Genomic DNA, 13,276 nt, shown 5'->3' with positions numbered 1-13,276 from the left:
CCCACTATAGTGACTGTATATTTGAGTGGTCAGCATCCCTGATCTCAGCTGAAAGCCAGAACAGAGTTCTAGATATTGATTGTTCAGTGGAAAAGAAAAGCAAATATTAGCCCACCTACTTTGCATTTGAAAAGCAGAATTCACAACTGAGGTCACATAGTTACTACTCCACTTGTCTTATCTTTAGATTTATGGTAAAACTATTTGACATGTTGAAAGCAAAACTATAGTCACCACAACACTAGCCAATTGTAAAGCTACCAAACTTCATTTCATTTTATTAAATGAAGACATGGTTAACTCTCATATATGACTTAAGACCTTTGACATTTCACAAATTACCTTGAACCTCACAACAAGCTATAATATGAGGTCAGTTCTCTCATTGTACAAACTATTCTGAGCACCGAAGAGTCTAAGTGTCATGTGAAATTTAATATAAATGATTTGTGTATGTATGCACTTTATGCCTTCTCTTACAATTCCACAGTCATTGCTGAATGACTAGTGTGAGCCAGAATGAAAACAGGTTGCTGCCTTAAAGTCTGCTTGAGTCACAAGGCAGAGCCTGAAGGCTGCTTGGTGGTTTGTCTGTTCTTCATGTCTGATTATATTCAGTCTGAAGAAGACTTCAACAAAGGTGGAAACCAAACTGCACATGGAATGGACAAAGGGGCTTGGGTGCTTTCTTTTAGAAAAGTGAAAGCAAATGAGGTGCAACAACTCAAAATCCCAAAGATGTTATATGGAAAGTGAACGTTTTGTACCAATAAACTTGTGGAATATAATTAATAAGTTTAAAAGACAAACTTCTAATGACAGAGACATTGAAAGCAGTAATCTATCTGCTACTATAGTAACTTAAACAGGAAGATCTCCTAGATAAAAGACAGGGGACTTTCTCAGCTATTGATTCACTGGACTTCCCAATTCACCAAGTTAGTGGCATCAAAAAATGGATTATATGTTTATTTACTCTGAGGAATTTTTAAAAATTAAAAGAATAAATACATTAAAAAGACATTTAATACTGATATCTGGTAAATGCTTAACTCCTTAAGGACTGATTACATCATAAGTAGACTATTATACCATACATAAGGAGATAAAAATATCAATACCGTCAATCAAAATGCAGCCAATGACTAACCCATCAGTGAACAATAGGATACAGTTTGCTTTAGTAGTTTAACTATTATAAATCTTTGTTGTAAATATACCATGAAGCACAGAACATATTTCTTTCAGTTTTGGCCTTAGAAAAGTAATTAAGCATGGAATTATTTAAATATATCTAAATCAGACAGGCTCAAACATATCTGTTTGCTCATATTGAAACAGGAACATCACAAGTTTGCGGTAAGCTGGGGCTAGTAGATGTATAGCAAGACATTTTCCGAAAAAGAGCTCTGTCTTTCTCATATGCTTTTCTAAAATGCATATTAAAATAGTTAAAAGGAACATAGATATGTAAAAAATATCTATTGATTGAAATGTGCGATAGGAAAATTTCAAATGTGTCAAAGGAATTTTCAAGTGTTTTCTCCATATTTGTTATTTAATTTCAATTTAAAAATTGGGAAAATGAGATGTGATTCATATTGCTTTGTAAAATATTACATGAAATATTTAATTAATTTTATTCTTTCTGAAACCTGGTTTTTTGGGCAATAGGGTAAATTATATGCATGCTTGGTTTTCCAGAATCTAGTTACTACATTAATTATGCACATACTCAAACAAAAATTTTTTAGCACATTTCTGCCCAAATTTTAGTGTTTTTAAGACAAAGAGATACGTTATCAATGGGAACATACAAATTTTGATGGGAATGAAAGGCAAAGGAGTAAAAAACCATAACCCAGTGTACACATCAGCTATCTGTAGAAGCAGATGCCTGCAAAAAAAGGAAGTGAACCAGATTCATCCTGATGAGTCAGAGAAGGCTGTGTAAAGAGAATAATTATGGAGGCTAAGGCACCAGGGACAATTGTGGACATCTGGTTAGTTTGAGAACTGCATGGAAATATGGTGAGAAACATAGTTAAATACAGGGAGAAGTCAGAAAGAATAATGAGTGTTATACCAATGAGGTTATAATTTGTCATGAACCCCCCCCCCCCCAAAAAAAAGAATTAAATTTTGGCATTATCCTGTTTTTTATTGGAACTAGGACATTATGTCATATTATGATAAACTGTAAGAAGAAATCAATGTGAGTTAGAAGGTAATAAGCAGACAGAATACAGAATAAAAGTGATCAAGTATTTTAGCTAAGTGGATACTCAAAGAATGGAAAAGGAGATGAAAAAGGAACTGGAAACAAATTAGACAAAGCGATAGGATTTTACTGGGTGGAGTACAATGTGAGGAAGATGACCAGGAAGGTGGCTAAGTAGTAGACATGACATTGTGAATGAATGAGATGACTGGAGAGGGGCTCAGCAGTCAATATCACTGGCTGTCCTTGCAGCAGAAACAGATTATACTAGCACTGACATGGTGGCTCACAGCTGGCCATAATTACACTTCCAGGAAATCTAATGACATCTTCTGATCTCCCCAGGTATAGGACATACATCTGGTATATAAACATGCATGTGGGCAAAATAACCACACACAAAAACATACATAAAAAAATATCAAATATTGGTGGAGGTTTTGAAGAAGACTGTGGAATGACAAAATTTAAAGTGGTTAGAGGATTCTTAATTGATGTGTGCATGAGGAGAATCTCAAGAGATCATTGACATTATGGACCTCCACCTTGAGGAAAAAATGACGGAAGTCAAGATTTCAGGAAACTTTGTATAAGTACTGCATAAATAGAGAAATGTAATGGAAATAGCAGGGTGAGAACATTATTCACATTCTATTTAAAGAAGGAACACAATCTTTAAATCTTAAAACAGCAGATATTTATAATTTTGGTAAAAGGATGGGATTAATATGTGATAAAAAGAAAAATTTTAAAAGTATTGAAAAAATAGGAAACAAAATTTTTTTCTCATTATCTTCAACAGGGACATTTCACACCTGAGATGGAGGCTCAAAACCACAGCACTGTGACAGAGTTCATCCTTTTGGGGTTAACAGAGAATTCCACACTATGTGTCATTCTATTTATGATATTTCTAGGAATATATACTGTTACTTTAGTGGGAAATTTCAGCATAATCAGTTTAATAAGGAGCTGCCCCCAACTCCACACTCCCATGTATCTGTTCCTTAGCCATCTGGCTTTTGTAGACATTGGGTTTTCCACATCAATCACACCTATAATGCTTACAGGATTCCTTCGACATACAGTAACACTCTCTGTGGCTGATTGTATAGCCCAATTCTGTATTGCTGTGACATTTGGGACAGTTGAGTGCTTCCTCCTAGCTGTCATGGCCTACGACCGCTATGTGGCCATCTGCTCACCCCTGCTCTATTCAACACATATGTCTCCCAGGATCTGCTTCCTTTTAGTTGGAGCTTCATATGTAGGTGGCTGTGTGAATTCAGGAACATTTACTAGTTGTCTGTCAAGTCTGTCCTTCTGTGGACCAAATCAGATAGATCACTTTTTCTGTGACTTCCCTGCTGTGTTGAAGCTTTCTTGCTCAGATGTCTCCATTATTGGAATTATTCCTTCCATCTCTGCTGGATCCATCATTGTGATCACAGTGTTTGTCATAGCTGTCTCCTACACCTACATTCTCATCACCATCCTGAAGATGCGCTCCACTGAGGGCCGACAGAAGGCCTTCTCCACCTGCACCTCCCACCTCACTGCAGTCACTCTCTACTATGGAACCATTACCTTCATTTATGTGATGCCCAAATCAAACTACTCTACTGCACAGAACAAGATACTGTCTGTATTCTACACAGTGGTGATCCCCATGCTCAACCCCCTCATCTACAGTCTGAGAAACAGAGATGTAAAAGAGGCTCTCAGGAAGGCTATCATCAGAATATTTCCATAGAGTGTAAGCGTTTTACATATGCATACCACTGTTAGTACCTAGTAAGTGCTGCTCAATTGTTTGTATAATTTAAAGTTGTAACCCTTTTCATCAACTTCCCTCTATACACTTGAATATAGTAAGAACACTTCTTGGTATCTGTCATGTTATACTAACACAGCAACAATTATTACTATTATAAAATTCCTGAATATGTGAAAATGTTTTGTATATGAAACAAACAATAATTTAATCATTCCATTTTAGGCAATGCTATAATTCAATTGCATATAGAACCTATTTATTCTGAAAAAAAAAAAAAAAAAAAACAACCCACCAAATCAAGTGGCATTGTTATTTCTTATTTTGCAAAAAGACTGTCTGGACAGTGAAAAATAAATTTTGATCTACCATATAATCATGAAGGAACAGAGATATAACATTAATAGTAAAATCCAGAAATATAGAAACCAATGGGTTTGGCTTTACATTTAGTTTTTATAATACACCATTTAATTTGGCACTTTAAATTGCATTCAATTTACAGAGGAGGATATCAGGCATTGGAGAAATCAAACAGTTTATCCAGAGAGGTATTGAGCCATTCCCTCTGATTCTAGATGTTATGCAATATAAGTGTTGATTCAATTCTGGTTCTATTTTCCCCATATGTGACATATATTATACCATGATAAATCTAAGGCTGTGAGCAATGTTATGATACCCAAGATTGGCCTAAATTAATCAATACTGAATACTACACACTAATCTTTGAGGAAAGTTGGTTTTGTAATGAATATCTAGTTTATGCATACCATAACTAGGTTATTCCTGGGAAAAATGACTTCATTCCTACTTTGGGGGAAATAAAGTTTCAATATCATACTTGCAAAAAGTTTCTATGATTCTACTTATTTTAAAATACACATTAAAATCAGACTTCTGATATGATGGTACATGTAACAATTTAGAAGACCATTTTTATAATGAAAGTATTTTGATAAATTCTTCCACAATAATCATGAATCTGGGTCTATGAGGAAATTGGGATTTAATGCCTCTATCCCATATAATAACCAGAGATGATGCTACAGGGTACAGTGCACAATTTGATTTTAGAAGGTATATTTTTTTGCCTGAGACATCATGAGCCTGGAAAAGCTAAGGTGAAAAAGGAATTTATATGGGAACTCCAGAGAACAGACTTAAGTTAGTGTTTATTTCCTTTTAGTGCAAGATTTAGAATCTGATTCCCCAGGGCAATAGAGCTAGAGATATCAGGGCTTGGAAATATTATTTTAATAACTAATAGAAAAAATATTTACGATTTACTAAGTGAAATAGTAGAGTACAATACTTGTCAAAGGAGAAAATAGAACAAATGAAAAATGATAGATATAAATGCCTAATTATGACAATGTTATTCCAGCCTTAAAACTACTAATATCTGAATATTTATTGCACTTAAATAGATAAAAAATTAAGACAATTAAATAAATTATGATAAGGACTTACACAGTGAAAATGAAAACCTTGTAGCTGTTCTCTGAGAATTAAGAGGACATCCCTTCTCCCATTCATGGAGAAAAATCCTCTTGTCAGAAAGAAATCTCCATGAATAAGTCAAGTTTCCTGTCCTTCCCGTTAGCACCTTGCAAAGAGGAAGCATACAGTTCTCCAAGGGCTACTTTGTCAGAGTTTTTGGAAACACATCTGTTCATATGATCTCAATGCTTACTAGTAGCCAGGAATCATGATGGCAAGGAAAAAAATTGAGCCACTGTCTCACCTAAAATAATCCATATACTATATTGAAGTTCGTGTTTCTTAACCCAGAAATGTTTGGGCATTTATACATATGACCCAAGGAAGAGAAAATAGTTAGAATTGTAAATTGGCATTTTCCTTTAAAAAGTAGTACTCAAGTTGCTCAAGAATTAAGACCCAAGTCCCTGTGGTCAAAATATGTATATCTTTCAATATTATTTTTGAGTTCAATTGAGGCAAGCAGGATCTGATTTAAAAAGTCATGTTAGTATCCACAGCATGGTTTTTCAGTGAGCAAGAATGTAATTGAAGAAAAAAATCCTGATGGTACTATGTTAAAGAACATAATCAATTGTTTGACCAGAAAATTATTGTGTACAACAAAATGAAGCATTTTTGGATGTTTGGCCTCTGGAACCACTCCAAATAGCTGTAGAAATGATGACTGACAATGTGATCCCTCAGTACATTTCAGGAAGGTTGCATCTAGTGCAAATGATTCAAATATTTTATGTACTTGGATTCACCTTCTGATAGTGGAATGCTGGCTCTTAGATGCTTCAGCCTAGATTCTTAAGTTCTTCTACTATGAGGTAGGAAGAAAGAGGTTGAAGACACCTAAAGAAAGGCTCAACCCCTTTTTATAAATTCTCAAATGTTTTTATTCGTCTTTAGTAAAATGAAGAACAAGTGAAACTAATCACTTCATCACCTCTTTTTCTCTCCGTAACTTCAGTGGTCCTTTTCAATTTGATTGAAAGGTTATGATAAAGTACTGTGCTAGCATACTAACTCTACTGAAGCTTGTCAGGTTCTGCACATTGGATATTCATTTGGTAAACAAATGTCTTCATTTTCAGTATACCAGCAATAACTGTTCAAAAGCACTCCATAGACTATGTATGTTCTGGGGGAAGGCTAGTCAGACCACAATCACTCACTTGGTTCCATAAGGTATACATGTACAACAAACTCATGAACTTATTTTTAAAAGGGACACTCATTAGGGGAGAGAGAACTCAAAGAGTCCGGTTACAGTAGATACACAGGGTCCCAATTGGAGGCATGTAGTTACCAACTCACATTCAAATTTTCTGACCTAGAATTATTTTTGTCTTAAAGAACCTCTGGGAGAAAAAGGAGAATAGACTGAAGGAAAGGCTGTTAAGTGACCAGCCTAACTTGGGATTCATCTCATAGGGCTTGGTTGGGGCATGGCACCAAGGCCTGTACTATTACTGAAAGCCCCTTTGTCCTGTAGAGCTCCCAGGGTTAGGGGATGCTATGGAACTGAGGTAGGAGTAGGGGAACACTCTCATAGAGGCAGGGGAGGGGGAGAGGATAGGGGTTTGTGGAGGGGGTAAACTGGGAAGGAAAGTAATATTTGAAATATAAATAAAGAAAATAACAAATAAAAATGAAGAAAAGAAATATTCATTATCCTTATTCATCAGGGAAATGCAAATTAAAATAACTCGGAGATTCCACTTTACACAAGCATAGTCTCTGATACCTCCCAATATTTGACTAAGCCATTGATATTTGTAATTATACTGACTGTAGCATGTATACTTTGGTGTGGTCTTTATTCTTGGGATTCATATGGTCTGTGAGTTGTATTGTGAGTATATACTCAACAAAACTAGAAAATCTAGATGAAATGGATGCTTTTCTAGACATATACCAGGTACCAAAGATATATCAGGATTAGATAAACCATCTAAACACTCCCATAACCATTAAGGAAATACAAAGAGTCATTAAAAGTCTCCCAACCAAAAGTCCCCAGGACCAGATGGTTTTAGTGCAGAATTATATCAGACTTTCAAAGAGGACCTAACACCAATACTTCTCAAACTATTTTATAAAATAGAAACAGAAGGATCACTGTCCAACACATTCTATGAAGCCACCGTTTCTTGTGCGCATCCGACTCGACCAGCAAGAACGATGCTGCAACAGGATCCTTCTGCACACGTTTATTGGGAGAGCTTGATTGTAGAGGTGAAAAGACCCTGAGCCCAGCCCTGGTGCTGCTTTATATAGGCCTAGGAGAGGCGTGTCTCACACCCGGATTGTGTTGTGTTTGGTTGATGCTTACTACCTCATTTGCATTCCTGCATCTGATTGGTTACTTTCTCTCTTATCTGATTGGTTACTTTCTCTCTCTTCTGATTGGTCAATTTCTCTCTCTTCTGATTGGTCAATTTTGGTCAATTCTCAAAACCTCATCTTGGCAAAAAACTTTCCTGCCTATGTATGCGTGGTGGCCAGCAGAAGCCTGTGCCACTCTGCAATGGCACATGTGGCTTCCCACATCTCCCCCTTTCTGTTTTAATAAAATGAGGCTGGACTAGGCCTGTGCAATTATGTCCATCTACTGTGGCTCCTGTTTTAGGTCGTTCCTCCAATGTCACAGTCTTTTCCCGTAGTAGGGTAACCCTATCGCCACCGGGCCCCGTGTCTTAGGTTGGCCTGTGCATGAGGAAAGTTGCCCGTCTCTGGATACCCCAGTGCTGTGTGACAGTAACTGCTAAATGACCTAGGGCGAACTCTGCAAAAGAGGCCAGCCAAAAAATGAATTAGTGGGGAAATCATGATCACCCTGTCGTATGCATCAATGTGCAAGGGCTGATCAATGATTGTTGAGTCTCTCTCATGTGCAAGAGCAGAGAACTCAGATGCCAACTAATTCTTGAGCATAGATAACCAAACTTTGGGGGAGGCGCCGTTTTCAATAGCTAATAGTGCCTGAGTTATAATCACCTTGTCACGTTTTTGTTGGGTTCTAAATTTGCATACCAACCAGAGCATGAGCACCAGTCCACAGCATATGGCATCACCAAACAAAATCACTCCCACCCATTCCTTAAAGTAAGAGAAAGCAGAGGAAAGCCAAGAGGTAAAGTCTCCAAAGGTCACAGGTTCCACTCTGGTTCCATTAAGGTTCAGGATCTGTATCTGCAGCCTCTTCTGCAGCCTGTCCAGCTCCTGCGACCAATTTCCCTTCAGATAATTCGATAGGTCTGTACTTTTAATAAAAGAATTATTAATATACCTATTGGGAGTAATGCATACATGCGGAGTGGATGCCACACAACTCATTTGAATGACATCCATCATCTGTTCCATGTTATGCTGTAAAATATCCACTCTCTGATTCACTAACATTAATCCTGAGGCGATATGAGAATCCACCCTTTGCAGAGTGAGCAATGCCTCAGACGTTTTTTCTGCTATCTGACTTATGGTATCAGCACTATTAACTTGATTGGCCATAGCAATTCCTGTGGTAACCGCTGATGCTGCAGACACTACAATGGCAGTGACAATGGCAGCTGTGATTCCAAAATCTCTCTTCTGTCTAATTAGACTCATTATTGGGAACTTCTCTGGATCTGCCTCAACAGGTACAGGGACCAAGATTGGTAGCTGTACCACTAAGGCTAAGGATTTGGTTCCATTCCAGCATTGCATCAAAAAACAAGTGATATTTGTACAATCTAATCATTCTGTATCATTTTGAAATTCAGCCAATATAAAGAAAAATGGAGGACTAACACAAACTTCTACTGGAGAGGTAGTCATATTTCTGATATCTCTATTAGTTGTCACATTATCTAAATGAGCAGAGGTATTGGAAAGTGTGGCAGAAACATTCAGTATCTCATGAAATGTTCCAGTCAGCAGTGCAAAGGCTGACAGACTGGTACTAGCACCTGCCTCATTACTTAAATCCATTGGTAATATGGCCAAATATTTTCTTTTCCTGTAGCATCTTCCTTATCATTCATTACAGTAAAATCTAAAGGAGGTGACAAAGCAAAACCCTTTGCTATTTCTTTTCGAGGAAAAATTTTTGATTGACAAGGTGAAAAAACTATAGGAAATGTGAGGTCCGGATGACACCAGGGCACGCTGCGTTTAGCAGTAGCATTGCCAACAGGCCATCGTGATCTTTTGGGAATAGTCACCTTTCCCTTTATCATAATAGTGGTGATGTTTATAGGTGAAGTTACATTATTTCCAACATCACCTGAGCCTAATTGCTCTCCTTGGACAACTTGCGTTAAAGCATTAAGTAACACTCCAGAGCTCACTTTATTTTGGATAATGGGGTCTGCCCAATTAGAGATAATCTTTTTCTTTAAAATATACAGGGTGTAAAAGGTCTATCCACATCATGCACAAAGCATAGTGTATAATTTAAATGAAAACTCGTACTATTATACACCCGTGGCTCTTGAGGAGTTTGTCGTGCACAAGGCACATCCAGAAAACATTCTGTTGCATAAAACAAAGGCAAGGTGGAAGAATTGGAATGTACCGGTAAAGGTACTGGCCATGATCTTACTATGGCCCACAAAGGTATACTTATCCCGGTATCAATCATCAGGAGCAGGAATAGCAGGATCATCTTGGGATTCATCTTGCTCTTTCACGGTTCTTGTCAATCGCGTCGGGACCCAAAGTGGATTTTCTTCACCCTGTGGAAAAACACAAATAGCTCCCCGGGATCTGATTAAGATAGGATCCGGGCCATACCATTTATTATCAAGGACATTTTTCCATTTGACCATTTCATTGGGCGATTGAGGCCATTGTCCGTGCCTTTCAGCTGGTGATCTTCCAGCATCATCCAATTTTAAAAAATTAAGAGTGAATATTGTAAGGGATAGATCCATCTTTGGCGTCATAGCCTCTATTCCCCCTTTCTGTTTTTGCAAATATTGTTTTAAAGTACGATGGGCTCTTTCAATGATGCCTTGGCCCTGTGGATTATAGGGCAGCCCAGTAATATGTTTCACTTGCATTTGTTTGCAAAATTAGCTAAATTTAGAAGAAGTAAATGCAGGACCATTGTCTGTCTTTAGCACTAGGGGCTTACCCCATGCAGCCCAAGCCTCTAAGCAGTGAGATATGACATGAACTGCTTTTTCCCCTGACAAGGGAGAGGCATGTAGGACACCAGAACTGGTATCGATGGACACATGTACATATTGTAATTTCCCAAAAGCTGGGATATGCGTGAGGTCCATTTGCCAAACATCTAGGGGTCGCACTCCGCGAGGATTAATGCCCACGGAAGGTGCATTAATAAATTCTACACACCTACCACACTGTAGGACAATATCTCGAGCTTCTGTTCGTGTGAGCTTAAACTTTTGTCGTAATGTAGAAGCAGGGACATGATAAAGTTGATGAAATTTTTTTGCACTTTCTATAGAATTTTGTGATAGGAAAACCATATCTCTGGTGGCTGAATCAGCAATTGCATTACCCTTAACCATAGGTCCAGGTAATGATGTATGTGCTCTAATATGTTGAATATAAAAGGGATGCTCACGCATCAAAATACAATTTTGTATTTTCATCAAAGTTTCAGTTACTGGACTAGACTGCTTAAAATTTCCAGCAGTCTCTAACATTAGTACAGCATTAACCACATAAACAGAATCAGAGATAATATTTATGGGCATAAGAAATCTTTTAAAGACTTCTAAAACCACCAAACATTCTACCAATTGAGGGGCTCCTGGTGTAAATTGCAACCTTACAGCCTTTTCATTAATCACATAACTTCCAATTCCTGTTTTGGATCCATCTGTATAAATATCAATGGCTCCCTTTATAGGAGTGTTAGCCGTTACCTTTGGAAATATCACTGGATGTGATAACAGAAAATGTAATAAAGGATGTTTAGGATAATGATTATCAATTAAACCATAATAACTGCATCTAAGAATAGCCCATTCATCTATAGTCGTACACAATGTTTGCATTTGTGCAGCAGTATAGGGGACAATTATGCTATCCGGCATTTTTCCGAAGTGAGTAATTGAACTTTTTATGCCTTTATGGGCCATATTTGCCACCATGGTGGGATAATGCTCTATAGTCTTATTAGGGGATATATGTGGATGTATCCATACTAGAGGACCATCTTGCCATAATACAGCAGTTGGCAAATTTATGGTTCGTAATATGCATAGGCAAAAAGGTTTTTGCTCATTTATACGATTTAGCTGTGCTGTTTGGATCGCTTCTTCTACCTTCCTAAGAACATCAGAAGCCTCAGGTGTGTTAATTGTCTCAATGAGGTAATATGTGATTCTCCTTCTAAAATTTGAAATAGAGGTTTTAATTCCGAAGTAGGGATCCTTAAATAAGGTCTAATCCAATTTATATCCCCTAATAATTTTTGAAAATCATTTAATGTCCTTAGATGATCTTTTCTTATACTAATCTTTTGTGGGGTAACACACTGTAAAGTAATAGTGGCTCCTAAAAATTGACTAACATTAGACTGCTGCACCTTTTCTGGTGCAATAATCAAGCCATTATTTTTTAAAGTTTCATTAAGAAAGCCATAAGCTCGCTGTATACTTTCTTCTTCAGGTCCACAAATCACAATGTCGTCCATATAATGACAAATTTTTAAGGAGGGGAAACCATATCTGACTGGTTGTAAAGCTTTTCCTACATATAATTGACATATGGTAGGGCTATTTGCCATTACTTGGGGTAACACTCGCCATTGATACCTTTTATCAGGCTCCATATGATTAACAGAAGGTAGGGTAAATGCAAATCTAGGTTTATCTTTCTCGTTTAATGGAATGGAAAAGAAACAATCCTTAATATCTACTACTATAATTTTCCAATCCTTAGGTAGAGCTGAAAGTAGGGGGAGTCCTCTTTGTACAGGACCCATAACTTGCATTTGTGCATTAATGGCTCTGAGGTCATGTAACAATCTCCATTTACCTGACATTTTCTTTACAACAAAAATAGGGGTGTTCCAGGGTGATTGTGTGGGTTCCACATGTCCCAGGTCTAATTGTTCTTGTACTAATTCTTTAGCTGCTTTTAATTTCTCAGAGGATAAAGACCACTGAGGCACCCACACCGTGTCCTCTGTACACCACGGAATGGGCAAAGGCTCCTCAGCGGCCCCTAGAAAAAACCCAGCCCTTTCTTATCTGCTTTTACTGTGGCTTTAACTGGTGAAATTCTACCTTGTAAATTTTTTCCTAGACCTAGTCCAGGTATATATCCCATTCCTTTCATCATTTCCTTGCTTTTCTGAGAATAATCATTAGTCAGTATAAAGTTCATGGCTGACATCACATCTCTTCCCCATAAGTTTACAGGTAAAGGGAGTACATAAGGTTGAAAAAGCCCTGTCCTTCCTTCTTTATCTTTCCATTGTAAGGATTTTGCACTTATAGTTGGGGTAGCCTCATATCCTAATCCTTGTAAGCTATGTGATGATTGATTAACAGGCCAAGAAGCAGGCCACAAATTACTAGATATAATGCTTTTATCTGCTCCTGTATCCATTATACCTTGAAAGGTTTTTCCTTCTATTTGTAATGGTAAAGTGGGACGATTATCCAAATCTAAAGATATGTATGCCACATTAGTTCCTGTAGAACCAAGTCCCTTATCTCCTCGGGAATCCTGGCTACTAGGGAACATGTTATGCAAGCTAGGAAGAATCAGCAATTGAGCAATGCGATCTCCAGGAGAAATGGCTATGATACCTCTGGGTG

General features: G+C 37.4%; 1 protein-coding gene across 1 annotated transcript; it reads left to right on the top strand.

Moving 5' to 3' along the window:
* Window positions 1-3,035: 3,035 nt before the first annotated feature.
* Window positions 3,036-3,974, top strand: LOC110297572 (olfactory receptor 5P56). Its single transcript, XM_021166372.2, has one exon. The coding sequence runs from the start codon at window positions 3,042-3,044 to the stop codon at window positions 3,972-3,974; it is 933 nt and encodes a 310-aa protein (XP_021022031.2). The 5' UTR covers window positions 3,036-3,041.
* The last annotated feature ends 9,302 nt before the right edge of the window (window positions 3,975-13,276 follow it).

Source organism: Mus caroli, unplaced genomic scaffold (genome assembly GCF_978045245.1).
Source record: "Mus caroli unplaced genomic scaffold, Mus_caroli_1 scaffold_8, whole genome shotgun sequence".
Classification (NCBI taxonomy): Eukaryota; Metazoa; Chordata; class Mammalia; order Rodentia; family Muridae; genus Mus; species Mus caroli.
The sequence above is the reverse complement of the archived record's forward strand: the minus strand, read 5'-3'. Positions and strand labels throughout refer to the sequence as shown.